At 54.3% G+C, this 23,919-nt stretch overlaps 5 protein-coding genes across 8 annotated transcripts in view; 2 read left to right on the top strand and 3 right to left on the bottom strand.

Moving 5' to 3' along the window:
- SIRT3 (sirtuin 3) overlaps positions 1-2,125 on the top strand; it is a 40,575-nt gene extending 38,450 nt beyond the window's left edge. The window contains exon 7 of one of the 3 annotated variants that reach the window (XM_023508605.1): positions 825-2,125. In XM_023508605.1, the coding sequence (XP_023364373.1) occupies positions 825-845 (21 nt within the window). In that variant the 3' untranslated portion in view covers positions 846-2,125. The remainder of the gene's footprint in view (positions 1-824) is intronic. The other 2 variants (XM_012813338.2, XM_023508606.1) reach the window with 2 other exon arrangements.
- A 423-nt stretch (positions 2,126-2,548) lies between these two features.
- RIC8A (RIC8 guanine nucleotide exchange factor A) lies at positions 2,549-8,042 on the bottom strand. Its single transcript, XM_003802756.3, has 10 exons — positions 7,839-8,042; positions 7,517-7,564; positions 6,838-7,428; positions 6,208-6,296; positions 5,535-5,685; positions 4,380-4,475; positions 4,134-4,278; positions 3,913-4,057; positions 3,205-3,324; positions 2,549-2,834 (listed from the first exon to the last, which is right to left on the bottom strand). Exons 1-10 carry the CDS (start codon positions 7,920-7,922, stop codon positions 2,714-2,716), a joined length of 1,590 nt encoding a protein of 529 aa, XP_003802804.1. The 5' UTR covers positions 7,923-8,042; the 3' UTR covers positions 2,549-2,713.
- A 1,141-nt stretch (positions 8,043-9,183) lies between these two features.
- On the top strand, positions 9,184-13,468 carry BET1L (Bet1 golgi vesicular membrane trafficking protein like). The gene is made up of 4 exons (XM_003802755.3): positions 9,184-9,249; positions 10,435-10,526; positions 10,790-10,846; positions 10,983-13,468. Exons 1-4 carry the CDS (start codon positions 9,231-9,233, stop codon positions 11,148-11,150), a joined length of 336 nt encoding a protein of 111 aa, XP_003802803.1. The 5' UTR covers positions 9,184-9,230; the 3' UTR covers positions 11,151-13,468.
- Positions 13,469-14,867: 1,399 nt separating this feature from the next.
- Positions 14,868-17,663, bottom strand: ODF3 (outer dense fiber of sperm tails 3). Of its 2 annotated transcripts, XM_003802754.2 has the most exons (6): positions 17,553-17,663; positions 17,154-17,354; positions 16,593-16,694; positions 16,328-16,449; positions 15,504-15,644; positions 14,868-14,957 (listed from the first exon to the last, which is right to left on the bottom strand). In XM_003802754.2, the coding sequence occupies exons 1-6, from the start codon at positions 17,659-17,661 to the stop codon at positions 14,868-14,870; spliced, it is 765 nt and encodes a 254-aa protein (XP_003802802.1). In that variant the 5' UTR covers positions 17,662-17,663. The 2 variants fall into 2 exon arrangements, with proteins under 2 accessions (XP_003802802.1, XP_012668773.1); XM_012813319.1 differs by lacking the exon at positions 15,504-15,644.
- A 1,681-nt stretch (positions 17,664-19,344) lies between these two features.
- SCGB1C1 (secretoglobin family 1C member 1) lies at positions 19,345-20,447 on the bottom strand. Its single transcript, XM_003802753.1, has 3 exons — positions 20,393-20,447; positions 19,742-19,941; positions 19,345-19,377 (listed from the first exon to the last, which is right to left on the bottom strand). The coding sequence occupies exons 1-3, from the start codon at positions 20,445-20,447 to the stop codon at positions 19,345-19,347; spliced, it is 288 nt and encodes a 95-aa protein (XP_003802801.1).
- Positions 20,448-23,919: the final 3,472 nt, after the last annotated feature.

Below are 23,919 nucleotides of genomic sequence, written 5' to 3'. Positions count from 1 at the left end.
ATTCAAACCCACCACCTTAGGTGTACGTGGCTGGTGCCTTAGCCACTTGAGCCATAGGCACCAAGCCAGCCTCATTTCTTACCAAGACTAAACTGGAGAGAGAATCCACAGATATTAACCATCATTACCACTAGTATTTTTGGCTTGTCATTTTAGAATTTGGTTCTTAGAACTATGATGTAGGATGGTACTATTTCTCATCTCACTAAAAAGAAAGACCATCAAGTGTCAAAACATTTATGTTAATGGGTTATGAGTTTAGTTTTTTTTAACAATTGCTATGCAGGAGAGTGACTTTTCCAAATCATGAATGTTTTAAGTGCTTAAACTCAGTCGGCAAATCTCCGTTGGGTACTTAACATCTCTTAGGGCAGGCGTGGTGGTTCACACCTGTGATCCCAGCACTCTAAGAGCCAACTTGGTGGATTGCTTGAGCTCAGGAGTTCAAGACCTTCCTGCCTGAGCAAAAGCAAGACCCTGTCTCTAAAAATTAGAAAAATTAGCCAGGTGTTGTGGCAGGTGCCTATGGTCCCAGCTATTTAGGAATATCACCTGAGCTGAGGAGTTTAAGGTTGCTGTGAGTTATGATGCACTGTATCCAGGGTGACAGAGTGAAACTCGTCTCAAAAAAAAAAAAAAAAAAATAGAGGAGAGGCTCTCCATTTAGCCCACCCTATTCTGTTCAGGCATGCTGGGATTAACTTGGACCTAAACCTTTTTATAAAACGTTTTGCTTGTCTCCAGTTACATGTTTGACCAGGCCATGCAATCTGTTGGCCTGGCTAGGTGTTTACAGAGAACTAAAACTCTTTCTCCTGTTTCAGCTCAATGGACAAGACAAATAGGAGGGTGATGACTGCCCCACGTGCAAGAAATAGTGACACAGGAGAGGTCCACACCTCATTTCAGATGTGACCTCATGCTTGAAGACAGCTTGGGCAGATTTACAAGTATTGGCTACTGAAGCAGGACATGCACTCTCAGGAATGGGTGTGAGGCCATCCATGCTGTGAGGAGGGTATACGCACACTTGGTGCCACCTGACACACAGGAACTGTTTGCTGTGTCCAACTCTTCATTCTGCTTTTCATGCAGGATGTTTTCTTGTGACAGTGATCCCTCTTGGACTAAAACAGAGTGGACTTTTTCATAGGTCAGATGTGCTTTTTCTGTGCTAGGGTCACCGTCCAAAGGGCAGGCTCAGCAGCCCCAGGGGGTAGAAGAGCCAGGCTGTAGATCTGGGTCCTAGGGTCTTTTAGTTAGATGATGTTTTTGGCATGAATATGGAAGGGGAACCTTGAGGTACATGGGTGTCTCATACTACTTGAAGAGTCTGAGGAAGGGGAGCATTTGTCTCTGAATTCACCCTGGATATGGCAGCACTTTCTTTTCCACACTAGCTCTCCTCTCTGAAGGGCATCATATCCTGTTGTTCAACCTTTCCTTGGGAAACTATGTTCCAGAACATTCTACCACATCCTAGCCTGTCTCTTGTCCTCATGCTGTCACCTACCAGGGCCTCTTCCAGTGGTGCTGCTAGAGTTAATCTCTAGGAGATGGAAACACTACTCACCTAAGACCATGCTGGCTCCTGGCATCTTGTCAGACTGCTCTCACCCATGCTCAGGCCACTGGGATGTGTGAGCAGAGCTTGCTTTTTCTCCTAGGGTCGTAGCAAGGCCCAGCACCAGTAGCTGACCCCTCCAGCACTGACTACTTCCCCTTCACCACCTACCCATGTGTACATCCTCCTTCCTGGCATCCTGGTTGGCTTGGTGTTTCCTGGGGCAAATGCTTCTCCTGTCCCTGAACCTGGCCTTGCCTGGTGCTGACAGAATAGATTTAACTATTAAGACTCCATGGAAAGGGGTCCCATGACCTTGTCTTTCATTGAGTGGTGACCTAGGAAACAGACTACTACAAAGAATGAAATTAGTTCTGTTCTACTTAATGTTTCCCTACTTGTTATTTTACATGTATATTCACACTCATTCTTACCTTATACTCTTTATTCCACAATGATGTTTCTGTGGCTACTTGTGGTGCACAATAGAAACCTCAATGATGTTTGCACAAGGGGCATTTTCCTTCATTCGAAGTATTCATAGTCTAAGCCAGGAGGGATTGAGATTTAATTGCCACAACCAGCAAGAGCCCAGGCGCTGTGGATACAACAGTGGGTGGCTAAGCCAGGACCAGGGAGAATGTGGAAGAGGCACTAGCCCTGCGCTGGGGACAGAAACAACAGAGCACACCTTGGAATTATGTGTGAGACATTTGTCTATAAAATTCTAGCAGCTTCTTTTCCCTTTTAAAATGAAACACATGCCTCAACATGCTGGCTCTGGGCTAGCACTCCAATCTCAGCCTGAGTGTACACTAAGCCCCTGCCCTCTTAGATGCACTCTCCTGTGTCCAGGGAGGCCCTGCCCTCAGATAGCAGCCCCTGCACACATAAAAGTCTTCATCTGTGGAAATCAAGGCTGAGTGCTGAAAACAGTTATAGCAGAACCATTGTGGTCCCAAAGATAAGAAACTGGGCTAGAGGTAAATCATAAGCAGAACCTTAGAAATAAAGAGAAAAGGTCTCCAGGTTGAGGAAAGGGGCATGGAGCTCTGTGGCCAGCAGGATGTGACTTCCTGGGTTTGTAGCCCCAAAGAAATCTCTGGAAGCAGCACCAGTTCCAAAGGGGGAGCAGAAGAGCTGCTATCCTCAGTCGGGGTCTGAATCAGGGTCCGAGGAGAGCTGCCCTTCCATAGTCTCACACATGGCGTCCTGCAGGGATGTCAGGTGACCCCGGGGACTCATCCCCATGGGCTGGATGACTCTGTCCCTGCAGGGGAAAGATGCAATGGAGCTGGTGAACGGGCCCCATGTGCCAGGCTGGGGTCTTGTTCACCCCTGAATGTTACTTTCCTCTCTACCAAATGGGCTGCTCCATTTATTGGCAAAGCCTATGATACCTTGAAGATATTTTCTTAGTTTCTCTGGGCCTCAATTGTCATCTGTAAAATGGGCATGATATTGACCTCTCACCCTAACCCTTCAGGACACTTCCTCCAGAGCAAGTGATTTCTAACTTCAGTAGTACAGCTTTGCCAGATCCCAAGCCCTCCTCTGATCCCTTGTCTTAGGGCTCATAAGTCAGGATGTGGGTCTGCTCTCCCCTCTAGCTGTAGGCCCCTCCTCACCACACTACACACCTGGAGAGCTTGTCAAACATGTTCACCAGCTTCATGGCCTCGTGCTCCTTCTGCTCCTCCGTCATGCCCTCCATAGGGTTAGGCAGCTTTTCCTCCACCCTCCCGGTCACTGGGTTTATGCTGTTTCCCAGGGGAGGGAGTATGGGGAATGTGTTAGTGACTCTCTAGGACAGGAGGGGCTGCGTGGGGTTGGTAGAATCCCACACCTTCCTGCTCAGGCTTGGATTGGCAAGAAACCTCTTTTCCCAGTGGGGTGGGGTTGGGGTTAGGGGGCAAGTCAACCACAGGAAGAGACCTTCTTCCAGGAGCACCACAGACAACAAGCTCCTACCACCTGACAATACTCTGTACCTCACAGCCTCACCTGGCCACGCTCTGTACCCCACACCCCCCACCTGGCCACACTCTGTACCCCACACCCCCCACCTGGCCACACTCTATACCCCACACGCCCACCTGACCACAGTAGGTACCCCACAGCCCCACCTGACCACACTCTGTACCCTACAGCCCTGGCCTCATTGGTCTCTGTGTTCTCAAAATGACTCCTATTGATGTTAAGATAGACATCACTTAGGAATATGTGCCCGACTCTGGAAGGTCTTATCCATTTGTCATTCTGTCCCACCCACCCCACAAGAGTCCCGATGGGAGTAGGAGCAGGGACTAGGGCACTGTGGAGGAGCCCCAAGTGTTAGGGGCACACACCTGGCCTTGGCTTCTTTGTACTCATCTGTGTCCGTGTCCTCATCCTCTGAGTACTGGCCCTCGGGCCGGACCCCTGACATGAGGCCCCTGGCAGCCAGGAGGCCGGCAGCATTCCCATAACCCGTGTACTTGATGAACCGAGGCACTGAGGGCAGGACAGAGGTCAATATGCACATATGGCCAAGGCAGGGCAGGCTGGGGCCCAGGCCTCCCCCACTCACCACTCTCTGAGCAAAGCACAAACAGGAACTCAGCAGCCACCCTCTTCACATCTGTGTCCAGGTGCGTCATGAGGCGGACAAGCTTGTTTCGAAGTAACTCTCCCACCTCAGGCCGGGTCTTCACATCACGTAGCGGGGGCAGTACCTGGGGAGGCAGCTGTCCTTAAGCCTGGGCTTAGAGCAGCCAGGGTCTGTGACCAGGGCAAAGCCATGTCCCCCAGGAGCACAAACTCTTCTGCCCCATACCTGGGCCTTTAGGAACTTCCTGGCTGGGCGGTGCATGCGGGCACACTCTGTCAGCACGCTCAGCACGGGAGCCACGCTCTCCTTCAGCCTGTGTGTCTGCAAAGGAGCTTCCATCACAGAGTGCACTCCTACCAGACTCAAGGCTGGCAGGGGAGCAGGGCTATGCACATGCTCAAACACACCCTAGGGAGGCCCAGTGGCAGGGATTCGGGAAGAGGCCTCCTGCAGTAAGCCAACAGTCAAAGAGTAGGTGGGAGGTGTCTCTGTCAGCTTTGAAAGGGACGGGGACAGGACCCAACTCAGGAAGTTCTTTGCAAGCTTTGTAACTTGGGGCAAATAACTACTTCAACTTTCTCAACTATAAACCAGGGTTGTGAAAATACAAAGCACCTAAAGCTGTTAGGTCACACTGGCACACATACTGCCCTCAGAAAATGGTGGCAAAAAGTAACAATAGAATCTCTACTCTGTGTAGAGAGCAGGGAATTCCTGTCCCTCCTCACCCTCCCACTTCACTTTCCTGGATCCTAACAGCAGCAGCAGCAATAGGCACAGATGACCACAGTTCGTGTCCAGCACCTGCTCCCCATCCTAACCAGCTCACACACATGGTAAGCATCCCTTAAGCAGTATGGACTCCTGAGAGATCTACCCAATCTCAGTCTGTTGCACTACAGCCTGCCTAGTGTCCACAAGCTCCTGAAAGGTGGTTAGAGTCCCAGCTGTCTGGATGTCCCATGGTACCGTTCAGAGGCTTCTGTGGGTCTCAGGACGCCAAAGGACAGCTGATGCCTGTATCAGGGTCTGCCTGTACACAGTGACACTAAGAGTCCAAGGGTCAAAAGCAGGGATGGGGGCTTCTCAGGACCAAAGGAAAATCCACCAAAAAAGTCTAAAAATATAGCAAGCATGCTGCTAGATTTTGGAAAACTTCTTTCCTTGTAAGTAATCAGCAAAAGTGAACCCTTCAAGTATGTGTGGGCTGTTTACATGCTTCTCAAGGAGGAAGGACCTGGCCAGACCACCAGGTGCTGAAGGAACTGTCCACATCACCCACTTACCAGTGTGGATGGTGCAAAAGCAGTGATCACAGTTGTGCAGGAAAGCCAGGGCCAGAGCCACTAGGGGAGCCTGCACAGTAGCTCCCCAGCCTACCTGGTGCAAACGTTTCTCTAGGAAGTCAAGGAGGACATGAATCACATCCATGTTCACTCCCATGAACTCCAGGGAGCCTTCATGTGGCTCCAGGTTGAGGAGGATGTCCAGACACTTCAGGGGCAAGTTCCCCAAAAGGTTCACTGTGTGGCTGAGGACAGATGGGAGGGGTCTTAACAGGCCCTGCTGAGGCAACAGATTACATGAACCAGCATGTGGGGGTGCTCCAGGAGCAACCCTATGGACTAAAGCCAAGCATGGGGACTGAGTTCAAGGGCCCTGTGAGGAGAAGACAAACTCTGCAGATGCCCTGCCTGCCCTGCCCTTTCTGGGCTGAAGCACCAGATGATCTCTCAAAACCCAGACCAGCACAGGAGCAGGTCACCCATGATCAGGGGCAAGAGATCAAGGTGCCTTATAAATATCACACCACCTGTCGCCATTCCTGAAGGTCCAGGTAGCATATTCCTGCTACAAAATTCATGCCTCTTGTCCTAGCCTGTTAGAGGCACCAGGGACTCTTCTGGAAACACCCTATGTCCAGTCCCGCCCAAAGTCAGGCTCTCTAGGGCAGGGCCTGGGCTCCGAAGTGGTTCTGATCCACAGCCAGGGACTCAAACCACCATCTGGACATCTGGGCATACTTCCCTCCCAGAACACACCCTACTCTCACCCATGGAGCTCTTCTGTACGGTCTCCAGCAGCAACCATCATGCAGTGCCGAAGAAGGGTGCCCAGATACCGGTAAAGGGCAGCATCTTCCTAATCAAAGAAAAGGGTTCCTGTGAGGGTAAGCCCCACTGTCTCTGCACTCCGGGACTGTGTCGCATCAATAATGCATCTTTACTGCACACCTGGCCCCTTGGACTCTTCTAGGTGACTCTGGCCAGCACTAGAGCTAAAGATGACCACTGCTCTTTTCCTACAGACACTGCAAATGTTCTACCAGGAGCACTTCTCTGACCAAGAACATTAATGTATTTCCTTTGAATGAAGGCCCTACACCCACAGCCTAATAAGAAGAATCCTTACTCAGGCAGCATGAGCAGCCCTCCTGTCCAGCCACAGCCAGGCCAGCAAAAGTGAAACCTTCCAGGGTGGATGGTCCACCTCTGTCACAGACCTTCCTTGAGACCCCTTCCTGGAACAGGCGTCTCTTTGGCCTCCTCCCAACAGGCTGAGAGTTCCTTCCTATCCACTCCATGTCTGACACCCAGGAAAGTGAAGGAACCCAGTGGGAGGTGGGTCCAGGAAATACCTAAGCTGAGCTGAGCCCCACCCATGGACTCAGGTCAGCCCTCACCTCATCCACCTCCCTCTTGACAGAGTCGAAGGTGATGTTGAAGAGCACTTTGAGGATCTCCATAGCTTGCTCAGTCTCCTGGGGAGGAAGTAACTTGGGGGGACCCTCTTCAGGAGTCACTCCCAGGGTTAGCTCCAGTGTATCAGTCAGCAAGCGAACTCCATCCAGCTCCTGAAACAGCTGCTGCCGCACATCAGTGCGGAGTGCTGTCAGCAGGAAGAGGAGCCGCAAGTCAAAGAACTGGACGTCATGGGGGAAGCTCCGCTCACGGTACAGCCCCACACGCTCCGCCAGCTTCACCACGAGGCCGGCCTCTGCCGCCCGCAGTTGGGCCACGGGGCTGCTGAGCACGAGGTTACACAGGCACTTAAGGGACTCGAGTACAACATCCATGTCCGGGGGTTCTGGGACCGACTCTTTGGAGGCGCAGATGCAAGCACAGCAGGCCAGTGCCTGAATGCTCTGGTGGCTAGTGAAGGGATCCAGGCAGCTGCGGTCCCGGGACAGGATTCGGACACTCTGAAGCCAGGTGACACGGTGGGAGTGTGGTAAGCCCTGCTCCAGGACCGAGACCAGCAGCTCGGCCAGTCTCTGTGGACAGGGAAAAGAGCAGCTCCACCAGGTCCCTCCTCCCGAGGTCACCGGTCCCCGCCCCTTTCCCCCTTGGGCCAGCACCCACCTTCCGGTCCTCCCGTTGGGCATCGTCGAAAGTGAAGCTGTGGGAATGCTGCAGAAAGACCCAGTGGACGCCGAGTGCACATGGGGTAGGACGCGGATGGGGGCGCCTGTCAGCCTCTAACTCTGCAGCAGCTGCCGCCGCTCAGGACTGATGACCGGCTGTCATCGCCCTACGCACCTGCTGCCGATGGGCGCGCCCCCACTCTTTCCCCGCGACTCGCGCCACCCCGGCTCCCCATGACTACACAACGCCCTGCCGCCCACGCGCGCGTGCACCACTTGGTCCCTCCATGCCGGTCCCACGGCCTTGGGCTGCCGCTCACCTCCCGGTTGTACGTCTGTAAAGCTTCCATGATCACGGCCTCCTCCCCGGTCTCCACAGCTTCCGCGACCGCCCGGGGCTCCATGGCGTCCCCGGGATTGGCGCTTGGAAAGTCCGGCCACGAAGGCCGGAGGTTTCGCTCAGCTGCTTGCCGGCGCCGCCTAGGCCCGGGAAGCTCCGCATAGGCGCGCGGGGGAAGCCGGGAAGGGGCGTGCGGGACGCACAGAAGAGGCCGGAAGGGGCGTATTCACCTTAAGGTGGAGCGTCCCAAGGTGGCGTGGCACGGCGCGGCCACGGCAGCCCCACGTCCGAGACCCGACTCGGTGACTGACCGAGGCGCCCTGAACCGAACAGCGACCCCTCACTTCTCGGCGGAATTTCCAACCCAAGAAAGGCTCAGTCCCCACCTTTCCCCGCGGCACTCTGCAGTCCCTCTGGGATGCAGAGCAAGCCGAAGCCCTGAACCTCTAAGTTGGTTATACGTGCGTCCAGCGCCTACTCCACGCAAGACGCTGGGACGCGGGTCAGCAGCACTCACAAGTCCCTGCCTTCATGGAGCTCGTGTTCCAGAGGGGCAGACAAACGAGACGACTTGAGGCGGTCACAGTCCAAGGGCTGTGAGAAGTGCCGTTTTTATTGAGACAGCTACAGGAAGCAAGCCAGGAAACGATCTGGAGGAAGATCCCCTCCAGGCAGAGAAAGCAGCAAGTGCAAAGGTGGGAACGAACGTAGTGGGCCCAGGAAGGGGGTAAGAGATCAGGACGGAGGCGATGCCAGGTCCAGGTGCCCATCTCAGTGGAGACACGAGGATTAAAGGACACGTCGGAAACGCCCCTTGTGGTGGCCCACCCACCTACTCTTCTGCAAACTCCTGCCGAGCGCCCGCGTAGGGGCCCGGCCCTCCACGGGAGCCCTGGTATGAAGGCTCCCCCTGCTACCCCGTCCCTCCTCTTCCATTTTCCCACAGTTTTCCAGTTTTTCAAGCCGCGCTCACTCGCTACAGATATTGTCCGAGGCCCTGAGCGCCACTTTTCAGGATAATGGACCTTGCCCAGTCGCGCCAGGTCACGGCGCACCACACCCCGGCTGCTCCCCCGGCACAGCCCCACCGGAGAATCCTCCTAACTCCCTTACAGGGAGTCTTCCCAGTACCACAGGCCAAGCGCTAAGATACAGGCTATCCATTGGTCCCAAATCAAACGGCCCCGCCGCATCCTCGGTTTCCGGGTGCGTCACTTCCGCTCCCGCCTATCACCGGCACGGCCACCACGGCCGGAAGTTGAGGGAGCCTGAGGAGGAAGGGGCGTGGTCTGCGTGGGCGGGTCCGGAATCTTTTGCCAGGACCAAGCCGCGTAGGAGGCGTGGTCGTGAGTTAGGGTTGGCTCGAGACGTGATGGCGGACTGGACCCGGGGTGAGCGCGGGGCCTTTGGAGGTTGGGACGGGAACTGGGCGGGCACCGAGCCGCGCCGGGCTGGGGGTCACGAGGGTCCCACCCCACCGCTCCCTTTGAGGTCATTCTGCGTGGAGTCGGGGTGGGCTGGAGCATGGGCCGGGCCTAGGCTAGATGGTTCCCCCGGATCAATCCCTAGTAGAGGCCGCGCGTGGCCCAAGCAGGGCCTATGCTGACCGGGGCCCTGGGCGCCCCCTTTCTTCTCTCGGAGCCGCTATTCTGTGAGTGGGATGTTGATGCCTGTCGCGCAGGGCAGTTGTGGCGATTGAAGGGATTAACGAGCGGGAAGTAGTGACAGGACCGTAGTTCTCTTCTCTTTGAGTATTGTACACGTCAGTGATTCCTAGGACAGCGCCCCCTTCCCCCCATTTGATGGGCCGCATCGACGCTGGTTCTTTCATGCTTTGGGTCAGTGGCGACTTTGTACTCCACGTTGGTGGAGAGGCAGTTCTTACCCACCTGACGTGACAGGAACTCCTCGTCACCTGTCACAGGGTAGGTCTCTGCAAGCCTTGTTCTCTGGGTGTTGCAGGAAGCCCTATGTGAGATGCAGACTGAGGACTGTCTGTGTCGACCTCAGCTCCCGTTTTGGGGAGTTAGGGAGCTTTCATTAGTCATTTTCTCTGTGGCAAAGGGCCTTCCCAATGTCCTGTCCTGGTTACTTGTTGCCTTTACAATGCCTAGTTCAAAGGTCACCTCTGCAGCCCCTCTGGGGTGCTCTTCCTAAGTCTTTCCCAGGTCCTTGAAAGACTTTCCTTTCTCTGAGTTAAGTTCCATGTATGCAAATGTGACATCTGTGATGTCAAGTGTTGCATCTCACCAGCCTGCTAGGGTTTGGTCTAAGATCTGGTACCTTCAGCTTCAGAAAGTGCTGATTGAACTGAACCCAATGCCACTGCCTGTCTCTTCCCAACTAGACATGTATGTAGGACATGTGTTCAAAAACAGGTGCTTACATGTCAGCCTTTATGCAGCCTGTCTCACATGTGCACAGTCTACACGTGGAACTTGAGTTAGGGCTGGACCTACTCAGCAGGTACAAGTGGGCCTGGTCCTGATAGATGTCTGACTCTACCAGTGCCATTGGAATGACAGGGGTCATGCTTGGGTGCATACAGCCCCTTAGCTGCTTCCTCTTAATCACAGGTCAGAGTGCTGATGTGGTGGAAGAGATTCTGGACCAGGAAAACAAGAGGATGTCTGACAGCTTGGCCTCCAAGGTCACCAGGCTCAAATCGGTCAGTGGTGGTCTTCTCCTCTTATTTCTACCTGGTGCTCTTGGGGAGTGGGGAGGAAGGGAGGGTGGAGAGCCTGGGGGAGGTGTTTCAGGCAGTTTTCTGTCCTCCTTGTTCAATTTGTGGGACCTGGACCTTTCTGACCTCTGTTGGTGACACCATGTCTGGCAGAGCTATTAACAAGATCTGGTTAGTCTTGAGGGGAGGGGTGAGTGCTATATTATGTCTGTCGTAGCCCAACCCTGCTTTCTCTGTGTCCTGACCAGCTGGCCCTGGACATCGATAGGGATGCAGAGGACCAAAACCGGTACCTGGATGGGATGGTAAGGGTCTGCAGTGTGTGCAAGTCTGCTGGCTCTGCGCCCACACTACCTGCTATATCTCCTCTCCTTCAGCGTTGGTGCGGGTGGGTGGTCAAGGTCCCACTCCTGTGTGATCCTGCTGGGATTCCTCCTTCAGGATTCGGATTTCACCAGCATGACCAGCCTGCTTACAGGGAGCGTGAAGCGCTTCTCCACCATGGCAAGGTCTGGGCGAGACAACCGGAAGCTTCTGTGTGGTGTGGCTGTGGGCCTAATCGTGGCCTTCTTCATTCTCTCCTACCTTTTGTCAAGGGCAAGGACGTGAGCCAGTGGGAACTGACTTTTGTGGGTGCCAAGGGCAGCCTGGGTCTTCCCTGCCTGTTGTCCTGGGCTCCGGAGGACTTACAACGTATAAGATACTCTTTTGAAATTACAGTCTTGGGTTAGGAATCTTCTTCCTATGTGGCGGGAGGCTGTGGCTGCCTCTGATTGTTGAGCTCATGTTGGCTTGTCCCACATATAGAAGGGACCCTTTCCCTCGGGGAAACCAAGGCCCAGCCCCCATCCCATCCCCAGGTGCTAGAGATATCAGCAGAGTTGGAGCCACAGTATGCCAGGAGGAGCTAGGATTGAGCAGCTATTGAATCTTGAACGTGGTCACCTGTGGCCAGCAACTTTTCTCCCACTTCTTGGAGCACTGACATCTCAAGGTCCCTCTGGGACGTCCTTATCTGAGTGAGGCCGTGTCTGTGATCTGAGGTGTGTGGAGCTGACACAGGAAGGGGCTATGGCTGCAAACCCCAAGAGAATGCCATCTCTTCCAAGGACGTTGGTCCTGGAGATGGCAGTTACTTCTGGCTGAGCTTGCCAAGGACAGGTGTACCAATGTGAGCTAAGAGGTCCTGCTGTGAGTCCTCTGTGCTTGCCCTCCAGTTGTGCAGATGAAGCCAGAGCCCTGGGAAGGATGAAGCTTGTGGATGAAGGCATGGACATAGCCTTGGCTTTAACTATTGGTCCTGGATCCTTCTGGGTCATCTGGCTGTATATCCAGGAGCAGAAACTTAGTTTCTCAGGTTTCAGGATCCACCCAGTACTAACGATGGGTTTCCAGAAGAATAGACCTAGGAATGGGCCTGCATTTCAGAATCAGGCAGAACGTGTGTTGAGGGGCGGGGGGGCTTCTGTGGTTCCAGATAGCAGCTTCCTGGGGAGGACCCATAGGCTGCCTGCTAAGAATTATTGCCATATCAGTACCTCTTGCTCTTCTACCAGGCCTAGCCAGTCTCCCTGGCTGTGATGGAGCCCCATGTACCCTCTTTGTCTCTAGTGTCTACATACTGCCCTCCCCACCCACCTCTTCCTGTGTCTTCACTGCCCACTGGTCCCAGTCCATGTTCACACAAACCAAACCACTGGGCTTGCAGAGCAGCAACTTATTCCCACCTCAAGGAGAGGTTCTAGTGCCCTTGCCTTGGCATAAAAACACCTTTAAAGAAGAAGCTGAGTGGCCCTGTACCATTCTCTGTCCTTGTTCCCATCTTCTACCTCCTGATCACTCCCTTTCAGCTGTCTGCCCACCTGTGTAACTACATTATATGTCTTGACCATGCAGAACTGCCTCTGAGCTCTGGGCTGAGCACAGATGAGCCACATCCTGGCCTCTCTGCCTTGCAGTCCTACCTTGCTCTGACCTGCAGTTCTGGGCACCCTTGCCTCCCTCCACCCTTTCGCACAACAGGACCAGCCTTCCTGTACACGCTTAACATAGCCTCCTTCCTCATCACCTGGCTTTCTGCCATACTGGATGAGCCCCTCAGGCTCCTGGAGGAGGAGGATCCATATGCTTTCTCCTCTTCCCAGTGCGTGTGGGCATTGTACCCTCAAAGGTGGCTCTCCTGCCTCTAGATCTCGGGAACTAAACCCTCTTAGCCATGCTAGTCTGGCTTCTAAGTTGCCTTCTCCTTGGATGTCCCTTTACCTGTCATTCCTGGCATCCTAGTGTCTTTGTGTCATGGTTTGGCTTAGCCTTTGGCTTATAAGGCCTGGTCCCCTCAATACCAAGCTTAGTGGCAGCTGCCTCCATCTTGTCCTCATAGGGTCACTGTAGATGGCACCTCCATACCCCAGTACCATGTTCCCCTGCTGTCTTCTCCTGGGCCATGCATGGCTGACCTATACTTCCCAAAAAGCTGACCTGTGAGAACCAAAGGAGGGCCCCAGGCCCCTTTTGCTGCACCAGCACCCACTCACCTTGCTGATGCAGACTTAGCGTTTAGACTGCTGCTGGGGGCGCCTTTGCTGCAGAAGTGCTTTCCCATCTTGGAGATGTTACGTTGTCCCCTCTGTCTGCACAGTTGTTTACAGTTCTCCAAGGTACTTTGGGGTCTGAGTTATGGTTCCTTACTAGTTTGCTTTTCTATTCCTCCTTTCATTGTGTCAGATCTAACTCTATGGACAAGTGGGGTTTGCTGACTTGACCTCTGACACCAGTAAAGCACAAAGGGGCCTTGGGAGCCCAGTGGAAGGGCTGGGGTTGCCCACTCTGCTAGGTCAGGAGAGACTGCCAGGCTCTGTTTCATAATTCAAGAACAAGATATATTAACAGTAAAAAGTGGAATAAACACAGCTTCATGAAGAAGTAAATCGTGGTCTTTGTCTTCATTTCCTTGAGATTTGAGGGAGTTTTGTCTGGAGCTGCTGGCTATGAGTTCTGGTGCTATAAACCCTAACCCTTTCCCGTCTTCACCCTTGTGGGACTCCTGCATCCCTACTCATTCACCCTTCTAGGGCTGCCTTGGGAAGGGAACAACAGACCCACCACTTCTTCCTGGCCCTTCTCTGCCCAGGTGCCTGAAGCTCCGGTGGGGATGATGAGAGCATTACTGTGTAAGGATTAAATGAGTAAACACAAAGTGCTTAGAATATGCAGCCTGGCATAGTCACAGCCCAGTCAGAGTCAGCAGGTGATAGTCCTGCAGTATGTCTAACAGGGCCATCCGCCCTGAAGTGACCTCCCCTCGAGGCTGAGGTGCAGTCCACAGTCCACTCCTTGAGTCCTGGCCTTGGACTTCTGGGCAGCCTCTGGAAGGCCCAGTCTTTATACCACTTTTCCTGTCCACATTTTCCTGTACTGCCTCAGTCATCTGTTGGTGTGTAGCAGATCACCCTAAAACTTACTAACTTAAAAGAGCAATAATTGGCAGAATTTGAGGCAGGGCAGATCAGGGGTGGCTGTCTTTGCTCCATGATGCTGCAGCCACACTTGGAGATGGGGGTGGGGGGCGGTGGCTGCTGCTGCCACCACCTGAAGTCTCACTCAGGTCAGTGCTGGTGTGAGCAGAGGTCAAAGGGAATAGCTGGGCTGACTACCCTGGTGCTGCACATGGCCTCACCAGGCACAGCTTTCCCACAATTTAGTGGCTGGTGCCATTTGCAAACACAGATGTGGGGGTATTTAGGAAGAAGCTGTTTTCATTGTGTGCTGGGAGTCATGAGTCAGGTGGCACTGCTTCTGTCATACCCCTTTATTCAGCACAGTCACAGGCTCCAGTCCTGACCACAGGGAGGGTCACAGACCCCATCTCTCAGAGGGCAGTGGTGAGCACAAGTGTGGCTGTCTTTGAGGCTCAAGGCAGAAAGCATCAAGAGGACAGGTGAGGGGCAGGGTGTGGAAGGCTCCGGGGCCCTCCCATCTCTCCCTGCACAGAGTCCAGGCCCAAGAAGCTGGGATGGGAGCCTCTGTGGGCTCGTGCTGACAGCCTATGGAGGACATTTCTGGAAAAGACTTTCCCCCAAGATAAACCCTTGCTAAGAGAATCCATGATTTATTAAAAAATCTGGGCATAGCAGGAAACAAGATTAGCAATGGGAAAGTAGCATAGAAAAAATAACTTCACAATGTGCAGACAAGCATGCTCTGTCCCACAAAGGTAGGCTTGCTATAGCCCAGCTGGTGGAGACAGCCTCACCCTGGCAGCCAGTGAATTTCCTGGTGGGAACTTGATTCTCAGAGGCGGGGCTGGTGGTTGCAGTAGGGGCTGGGCTATTCCACATCAACAACCAACGGTGTCATATAGTCAGAATGTTTGATGCCAAAGGTGACGATGGGGGCGCAGGGCTTGGTCAGGGTCACCTGGAAGAGGAGAAGCTGTGAGTGGGACTGGCACCCTGTTCCCACCCTGCTCTTTGCCCTAGCTGGGGCCAGGCTGCTGCCATCCTGAGCTTGGGGCCATGGTGGACATGCACAAAGGCTGTGTTTCAGGACATGCACAGAGTGTGTAGGGCGGGGCCTCTGGCCCCATGTCCCTGAAGGGCTGCCATTGGGGCTAGTACTGGAGATGGACAGGGTCCGGAGGGTTCCGGCCCTTCCCCTCCCCCTCTCCCAGCTATGCACACTCTGGCTGTGTCCACACCTCACCCTCCCAGGGCTGTGGGGGCTGTACCCCCACCTAGGCAGTGTCCCCACTTCAGCCCTTCAGGGCTGTGTCCCCTTCCCTGCTGTGTCCCCACCTCATTCACCCAGGCTGTGTACCCTCCACCACAAGATTGTATCCCCAGTCTGCAAGCTAGGGCCCCGCCTCCTGACCCACTGCTTCTAGGCCATGCTCCCCACCATGCAATTCGCTGTACCCTACCAGGCTATGTCCCCCTCCCACCCCAGGCTGTGCTCTCCCTGTACCTTCTCAGGGCTATGGGCTCCAGGTCCTGGCTTGAGGGTCTTGTCCCCTGGGGGTGCCACCCGGGCAGCCATGGTGTACTGTGGAGCCTTGAACTTGGTCACCTGCACATCAGTCTGACGGTAGGCTGCGGGACCTGGGGTCTGGGAGGCAAAAGAGTTTCAGACAGGATCAGTCTGCTAGGGCCCATGGGCCCAGAGGGCAGGCGATCAGCCACGGACAGTGCCTATGCATCCGTGTCCCCTCTGTCTTCTGTCATGCCATAGGAACCACAACACACACGTCGTCTAACTGCCTTCAGCCTCTCTCTGGCAGTGCCATCCCTCCTGTGAGTGTGTGAGAGGCCCCTTTCCTATGGGATGCTGTCCTGTTGGACTTGAGGGCAGTGGCCTGGGGCTGGTGAGGACAACAGGTCTCAGGCCCATCAGTTTCCTCAGACACGTACCCAGGCCAGACCTTTGCACTGGCTGTTTCCACAGCTGAACCTTCCTCCCCCAAATGACTGAAGGCTTATGTTTCTCCTCTTTTACCTTCCTGCCATGCTGCCCTAAAACTACCTCTCATCCTCCAGACAGCACTTCATAAAACCCTTCTCTCTTTGTCCTTAGCACTGCCCCTGTCTCCTGGGCTGTGGCCTGGGCCTCTTCTTTCTGGTCTACTGCCACACCTCCCACCACTGCAGTGTCACTCAGCATGGGGCAGATCCCCAGATGCAGGTCTGAAGGGCTAAGGGGAGTCAGCAGAGCAGGGCCAAGTGGTGGTCCTGGGTTCTGGAGGCAAGGAGTCTGGTGAGGGGGGCAGTGCTCTGTCCTGGTGTGGCCCTTGCCTTGTGCAGGTCATCGCTGAAGCTGCCCAGCTTGCTGCGGCCCTTGATGGAGAAAGACGGCTGGGAGACCTTGCCGACAGTGTGGGGCCCCATCACGACAGGCAGCATGTATGCAGCGGGGCCTGTGGGGTGGATGAAGAACCTCAGGCCAGAGTGAGCCATCAGGTTCCTTCTCTGGGGTTCTCCATTATGCTGCCATGTCTCACCCACCCCATCTGGGATACCCAAGTCTAGTCAGCTAGAGACTGTCCAGGCTGCCACAAACCTGGGGTGCTGTCCACTCTGAAGGTCTTGGTCCGGGCAGAGATCGAGTGGCTGGGTGCTGAATCGAACACGTGCTTGGTAGATTTCTCAGGAAAGTAGTCACCTAGGGGCAGGAGTGGGGTGGGGGTGGTGCTGGGTCAATGAAGATACCTGGCTCTGTCTAGTGATTCAAGGAAGACTCCTCGATATTCCAGGCATGGAGCCTCTGGTCCCCAACACAGATGGCGACTGGCCTGTTTGGGGATGTCTAGGAGGAAACATTGACTGTGGGCAGGGGGAAAAGGTTTCTGAGTAGGGAGAGTAGGGTTTGATGTGGGTCTGGCCCCTGGACTCAGGAGGAGAAATGTCCAGGTTGGATCTCAGAGGCTTTTCTGCCCAGCTTGGTGGTGCTGCCTCAAGAGTAGATGGGGCAGGAGGCGTGAGGATGGCTAAGCTCTCACACCCGGCCTGCCTCACCTGCAGGAGATTAGGGAAGTACAGCTGCCACCCCACAGGGAGGGGCAGGGCTGAGGGAGGTTAGGGCCTCTGTTCTGAGTAAGGAGCCTGAGGCAGGGTCACTCACCTGGGCCAGGGGTCAGCATGGTCTTAGTGTGGTAGCGCCCCAGGATGGAGAAGGCAGGGCTGAGGTCCTTGCCCGTCCTTAGGACCTTGGGGTTCACACTGTAGCGGGGCCCTGGGGAGCAGTTCTCTGCCAGGAGCATGGGGGCCCCTCGGAAGCTGTAGGCAGGTGCTCGCAGCTTGGTGGGCGTGTGCTTTGTGAATCCTGTGGGCCCAGTGGACTCTGAACAACCTGGACCTAACCTGCCTCCTCCCTGTGGGCATTAGCAAATGTGCCCCAGGCCCCCCAGCTCCTGTAGGCTTCCCTGGGCCCATAATTCCCCAAGGCTCCCCATCCCTACTTCAGGCCTCCCCATCCCTACCTCAGGCCCAGCTCCTGACATCCCAGGCCCTTAGCTCTTACCCGTCGTTGGTGGAATCAGGTACTTGGGTCCAGGACTGCTGTAGAGGGCCATGATGGGCCCCCGGGGGCGATGGGGCCTCCAGGCGCCCACCCATGCCTCCTCTGCCATGGCTAGCTCTGTCCATGGATGATAAGGTGACCAGTTACTGGAAAGCCTCTGTCCTGTTTCATACTGGCTCCCCCATCCCCACCCTACTGCTGCCAACACTGACAGAGCAGACCCACAGCAGTATCCTTTGTGGGTGTCCAACTGGGAGCCAGGAGGTAGGGCAGACCCTGCCATGCACACCAAGAGGGGCTCTCCACTCTGGCCCCAGACTGATACCCCTTATGGCTCTAAGGATCCCCTACCCCGGCAAGGAGCAGGTAGGCCAAGGTGTGGAATTTCTTAATTGAGGCTGTGCTCTGGACCAGGGAGGGCCTTTACCTCTTTGGTGCAGGGGTGGTGCTCAGAGCAGCCTATGGACCCAGCCTCCTCTGGGACAGTCTGTCCCCTGGGCCTCTGTGCCAGGGAGTTGCCGCAAAAGAAACATGGAGAGAAAGGGCTCCCTCTCTCCCTGGGGGCTTCAAGAATTGGGGAGGGGTCCCCACCCCTGAGCTCTAGAATGTGGCTCTGTGGGATGACAGGTTCTAAGATTAGTCTGTGTGATGAAGACAATGGTCTCTGCCCAGGAATCCCCACTCGGTGCCCCTCACCAGGTCCCACCAAGCCCCCTTCACCAGGATCTCTTTACCAGGAACCCCTCACAGGGAGCACACTCACAGGGACCCCCCCACCACCAAGCTGGGGTGGGACAGAAGTGGGGAGGGGAGGAACAGGATAGTGAGGTCACAAGGCCTAGAGTGGGGAGTGGCCAAGGAGTGAAGGTGGTGATTCCACTCAGCTCTGCCCCGAGTAGGGACCATAAAGCTAGGGAAACTGAAGGAAGGTCCTAGTTGTGGGGCATCCTGGGATCTGGACTGGTTGTGGGCAGGAGGTAGCATGGGAGGTGCTACACCCACTCACCTTTCTTAGACTGCTCGCCTGCTGACCCAGCCCACCCTGGGACCCTGGGACCCTGGGTGTCCTGGATATGTGCACTTTCTTCTCCACCCTATCAGGGGTCCTCTTGGGGGTCAGGCTCTTCCAGGCATACTCTTTCTTTGAGTGACTTTGGGAAGAGAAGTTGTTCTCAAATCTGCCCTGGACTTGGTTGTTGGCAGCCTGCATGTCTGGGCATAGGTCTGGGCACAGCTACTGTCTTGGAACACCTGCTCCCAGATGCCAAGCTTCCCACCTGGCCCTGGGGAAGATGGGGCAGGGTGCCGTATGTCCTTGCTCAGCCCACACATTTCCTCTTTCCAGGGCTCTGTGCCCCTCCTGCCTCCCACACTGCCTCTGCAGACCCTCTCCCTCCGGATGCCTCCCATGTCCGTGTGGTGCCTGTGGTCTATGGCATCTACTAGATTTCCACTGTGAGTCTTGCCCACTGTTTGCTGGCTCCTATGTGGATCCCAGGTGTGCTCCCACCCTCATGGGTGGTGCTCACATGCATGCTTCATGAGTGGGACCTGGTGTGCAATACTGTACATGAGAGTGAATGTCTGGTCGTGTCCTTGAGTGTGTTCTTGATGTGAACTTTTCTTGTGTCAGTGGGCAAAAGACAGGAGCCAGACCCTGATCTGCAGAAGGCTTTATTGATTAGACAATTTGAGGGTAAATTTACACATGGGGAAGTAGTAGTGGGGCAGTGTGTTCATGGCTGCTGTGTGGATGGTCCTGTGGCTGCTTGGAGTCACATCTGGGGTCCACTTAGGCACCATCCTCATTGCCCAGAACTTGCACCTGGAAGGCAGACATGTGGGGCAGGAGAGCCATCAGGCAGACGGTCCTGGGCCAGCCTCTGGGGTCCACTGTGAGCATGCACGTGTCTTGTGTCTGTGAGTGTGTGTGTGCAGTGTGTGCTGCATGTCTGCATCTGTGTGTCTGTATCTGTGTGTGTTCACATGTGCAAGGGGGTATCCACAAGCTGGAGGGCAAGCAGGCCTGTGGAGTCTGGGGCTGCTCTGTGGGTGGGAGGTCTGGAGTGTCCACCTCAGTAGTTGAGGCAGATCAGGCATTTGTGAGTGGTAGTCTGGGGACCACACATAGGGTGGGTCTCAGTAGGGCCACAGGTCCTTGGGGAATGGGACCCCCCCGGCCCCCGTACCAGCAGCTTGACCAGCTCCTCCTTGTGCATGGATTGCAGGTTGTCGATGCAGGACTTGAGCTCTGCCAGTGCTGCTTTGGCATCCTCGTTGACATCATACTTGCCCAGGGGCCCCTCATAGAGGTCCTCTGGAGTCCCCACCAGCAGCGTTTGCAAGAATTCCATGAAAAACTCATCGTTGTCCCCCGCTGTCACCAGCCCTGTGTCACGAGTGAGATGATGCTAGGCCAGAGCTCCAGCCTCTGTGGTCTCCCTGTCAACACTCACCTTTCCTCTTCCAGATCTCCCCCCACACATCAGATTCCCACCTGAGACTCCCCTGCAATGACCTCCTGATCTCAACTGCCCCATCTCGAGTCAGGCTCCCTTGGATCCCTGGGTAAGGTGAGTCAAGCCCCTGATGTGAGGCTGGTCTGACCTGGGGCTTAAAGGGCTGGGGTTAGCTGGGCTGGGTGGGGACCTGGGGCTGGCTGGGCTTGCCTGGGGTGGGGGCCAGGGCCAGCAGGGTCCCTGCCCACTTCTGTGATGGGTGGACAGAGTACCCACTGCAGGAGCCTGATGCCAGCATTTTAGCTTCCCACATAACCCAAGCCCCTACTGCAGTATGCTTGAAGCATAGTGTCTGCCACCTGCCCAGTGGCACAGACTCACCACAGACACAGAGCACGGTGAGAGCCGCCAGCAGGAGGGTGCTGCACCCCTTCATGGCTGACAATCTCAGGAGCTGCCTCTGGCTGGGTTCCCAGGGTTTTATGCCTCTGCAGGTGGCACCTTGCTGGGTGGGCAGGCCGGACCTGCCCATCTGGACTTGGCAGCTAGGTCAGGTGAGGCGTGTCCTCAACCCCAGACCCACGCCCCACCCCCGTAGGTGCCAAGCAGCAGCAGCTTGGGAATGGCTGTGTAGGGCTATTGGCGAGTGGTTTTGAGGTGCCCAGGAGTGAAGACAATGTGGGATGAGTGGCTGCAGGAAGGGAGGCCACACAAACTGGCCAGTGAGGGGGTAGTAGGCTGGCCATCAAGGGCTTTGGCCATTCTTGGCCTTGAGGCTGAGGGTGGTGGGTTCTGAGGTCTGGGCCAGGCCTTTCTTTTGGGTTGGGACCCTTCCCTGCTTAATGTACTACATGGCCTTGGTCTGTGTCTGGGGTTCTCCTGTGGGGTGGGGGCTGGGGCCTCCTTACTGGGTAGATGGGAGTGGCAGACAGGAATGGTAATGAGCTGCCCTTGTGGATAGAGCAGGGAGTGTTTCCTGGGTGCTGTGTATCAGGGACTGAGAGGGAGACTCAGAGCCACAGGAATCCTGAGTTTGAGGCGGGGGTCCAGGGGAGAGAAGATGGCTTTAGAGGGCCTGAGGCGGGTGAAACTGGGCTGCCCCTGAGGCCTGGTCATTTCCTGTGAGGCAAGAAATGAGGAAGGGGCTCCAATCTCTATGGCCAGAGCAACCAGGGGAGGGAGAGATAGTCTGGGGTAGGTGGGGACTCTCGAGGCCGACAAACCAAAGCACCCAAGAGAACCTTTGTTGGGTATTGGAGTCAAGCCCGCCTTCTGTAGTCAGCCCCTCTGCCTGTCCCCTGCTGCCACCTGCTGGCTGAGGGTTCTGTGCTCATCTGCCTGTCTGACTTTTCTGTTCCAGCAGAGGGCCCACATTCAGTATTGACTTTTGCCCCTCATGATGCTGTCTGATCAAACCTGGTCCTGTCCAGGCTGGTGACCATGGGTCTGCTTGTCACCTGACCTGAGCATCATCTCCTGCCCTGAGGCAGACCCTTGCTCCACGCCACCCCTCAGGGTCACCAACGACAGTGATTCTTACACACTTGGTTCCCTCTTTATAATGAATCTTCTGTAGCCCCCTTCATTAATATGAAGTTAAATCCGCAGATGGTATTACCCAGTTATAAACATAACTTCAACAATACGGGAAATACATGTGATGAAGTAATCTGCAACAAAACCATCCTTGGAAGCTCAGGGAAATGCTTGACTCATGTGCTCATGCAGTCTCTATGACGTCCCCCTCCTTGAAAACTTTTTTGGGCTCGGCGCCTATAGCTCAACCGGCTAAGGCGCCAGCCACGTACACCTAAGGTGGCAGGTTCGGATCCCCAGCCCGGACCCGCCAAACAACAATGACGGCTGCAACCAAAAAAAAAATAGCCGGGCCTTGTGGCGGGCGCCTGTGGTCCCAGCTACTTGGGAGGCGGAGGCAGGAGACTCGCTTGAGCCCAGGAGTTGGAGGTTGCTGTGAGCTGTAATGCCACGGCACGCTACCCAGGGGGAGAGCTTGAGGCTCTGTCTCAAAAAAAAAAAAAAAAAAACTTTTTTGAGTACTGGCTGCTGGGCTTTGCCTTGTCCTAGACCAACTGAAGCAGGGTCCCTGGTGACAAGGCCTGGGCAGCTGCAGTTCAGAAACTTCCAGAGGGTTCCAATGTATGGAAGTGGCTCTGATGGAGACCAACTTGCCCAGCATTCAGCCCTCCCTCCATGTTTCCTCCACTGAGACTGAGGTCTTCTCACCCAGCCCCTTGGAAGCACTTACTACCTGTTGCCCCTGGAGCCCTTCCTGAGCACTGTCAGCTACAGAGTCTCCATCAATCTGTGGATTTGAGTATCTCAGTTCACTCCTGGTGGATTCACTTCTCACACAGCCCACCCACCTCATGCCCCACATCTTCACTTTCTGGCCCTCCTGCCTCTTGTGATCTTGCCTCCACTGCTTCAGCTAGCCACTTCAAGGTTGTTTTCTAGTTGTTGACAATACCAACAACTGCCCTCTTTTCTAAATTCCATTTCAGGGACCCCTCCCTCTGAGCATCTCAGTGTCCCAGTCCAGCAGTTATTCAGGGAGCATCAAGCCTGAGCAGCCTTCATTGTTTCTTACCCATTCATACCCATCCCAGCTTGCACTTATAGGCTTATTGTCATGAGCTCACACCCTAGTTTGTACTTTCAGCCTTAATCTCCTGCCCCCTCCTCCTACTTCCCCTGACAAAACCTCAACATCAGATAAATCCACCTTGGCCTACTGGGCAGAATGCATCTGGGAAACTGCATGGACAGACCTCACTTGAAGACCATTGCCTAGGTCCTTAGGTGCTTCTATGAGTTCTTCCAGAACTAGGATGTTCTCATACCTGTGGAGATGGCTACTTCTTACACTACCCCTTCCATCTTACTTTCTGTGCCTTTGCTCTTATGTCACTGAGAAACGGAAGTAACCAGAAGAAAAACTACATACCCATCACCAAGTCTGCCAGCTTTGCCTTTATTTTTGGGTTTGTGTTTCCTTATGTTATAAGGGATGAAATGCATGTCTCCATTCATATCCTCTTGTCACAATGAGTTCTTTGTTTCATCCTTCTGCAATACCAACATTTCCATCTCTACTGGATCACTGTTATCAGCATATACTTAATGCTATAACATCACCCAACTTCAAGCAAAACAGACAACCCTCCCTCAGTGCAGGTACTAACTCTCCCTTGGCTCTTCTATGCCCACCTTCTGTGTTGACTTGCCCCCAGAAACACTGGGGCTTTCTGTTTTCAGGTTGGATTTGGCAAATAGAAAGTACCAGAAGGAGGTCAGAGGGAGGGAAAAATGGATTCTGGACCCATTAAATTTCTATGCACAGATATTCTGCATGCATAGAAATGTAAATTGTCACAGTTGCATATGGTTCAGAGCATCATTGGCAATGAGGTAAAAAATATATTTCTTCTTTCACATCACCACCATTTCAAATTATATATATGCTGAAAGAATTGCCATGTTACTAACAACTATGCATTCATCAAGTTGCAATAAAAAATACTTTGCTACTTTTATTTGTTCTGTAAGTTGGTCTTCTATTTCATTAGCCAGTTCCTTGCTATACTGAACTGTATTGTCTTTGGAAAGTGGTGTCTAAACTTCTTTATTCCTTTATTTCTTTTTTTCTTTTTTTAGATAGGGTCTTACTCTTTCACTCAGGATAGACAGCATTAGCATACCACAAATTCTGGGGCTCAGGCAGTACTCCTGCCTTAGGCTCCCAAGTAGCTGGGACAATAAGTGCCTGCCAAGATATCTGACTAATTTTTATATTTTTAGCAGAGAGGGCGTCTGGCTCTTGCTCAGGCTGACCTTGAACTGCTGAGCTCAAGTAACCCTCCTTCAGCCTCCTAGAGTGCTGGGATTGC

This window comes from Otolemur garnettii, unplaced genomic scaffold (assembly GCF_000181295.1).
Source record: "Otolemur garnettii isolate 467f Iridium unplaced genomic scaffold, OtoGar3 scaffold00260, whole genome shotgun sequence".
Taxonomy (NCBI): domain Eukaryota; kingdom Metazoa; phylum Chordata; class Mammalia; order Primates; family Galagidae; genus Otolemur; species Otolemur garnettii.
The sequence above is the reverse complement of the archived record's forward strand: the minus strand, read 5'-3'. Positions and strand labels throughout refer to the sequence as shown.

Bases quoted from the DNA above. Each gene is read 5' to 3' on its own strand.
- BET1L (XM_003802755.3), top strand. The intron at 10,527-10,789 runs GTCAGTGGTGGT...TGTCCTGACCAG, and splicing joins AGGTCACCAGGCTCAAATCG to CTGGCCCTGGACATCGATAG. The intron at 10,847-10,982 runs GTAAGGGTCTGC...TTCCTCCTTCAG, and splicing joins ACCGGTACCTGGATGGGATG to GATTCGGATTTCACCAGCAT.
- SCGB1C1 (XM_003802753.1), bottom strand. From the start codon at position 20,447: ATGAAGGGGTGCAGCACCCTCCTGCTGGCGGCTCTCACCGTGCTCTGT. The intron at 19,942-20,392 runs GTGAGTCTGTGC...CTCGTGACACAG, and splicing joins CACCGTGCTCTGTGTCTGTG to GGCTGGTGACAGCGGGGGAC. The intron at 19,378-19,741 runs GTACGGGGGCCG...TCTGCCTTCCAG, and splicing joins AGGAGCTGGTCAAGCTGCTG to GTGCAAGTTCTGGGCAATGA.
- ODF3 (XM_003802754.2), bottom strand. From the start codon at position 17,661: ATGGCAGAGGAGGCATGGGTGGGCGCCTGGAGGCCCCATCGCCCCCGG. The intron at 16,450-16,592 runs GTTTGTGGCAGC...TCCACCCCACAG, and splicing joins CAGAGTGGACAGCACCCCAG to GCCCCGCTGCATACATGCTG. The intron at 14,958-15,503 runs GTACAGGGAGAG...CTCCTCTTCCAG, and splicing joins GAGCCCATAGCCCTGAGAAG to GTGACCCTGACCAAGCCCTG.
- RIC8A (XM_003802756.3), bottom strand. From the start codon at position 7,922: ATGGAGCCCCGGGCGGTCGCGGAAGCTGTGGAGACCGGGGAGGAGGCC. The intron at 4,279-4,379 runs GTATGGGGCAGA...CTGCCTCCCCAG, and splicing joins GGAAGTTCCTAAAGGCCCAG to GTACTGCCCCCGCTACGTGA. The intron at 2,835-3,204 runs GTGTGTAGTGTG...TTTCCCCTGCAG, and splicing joins ATGTTTGACAAGCTCTCCAG to GGACAGAGTCATCCAGCCCA.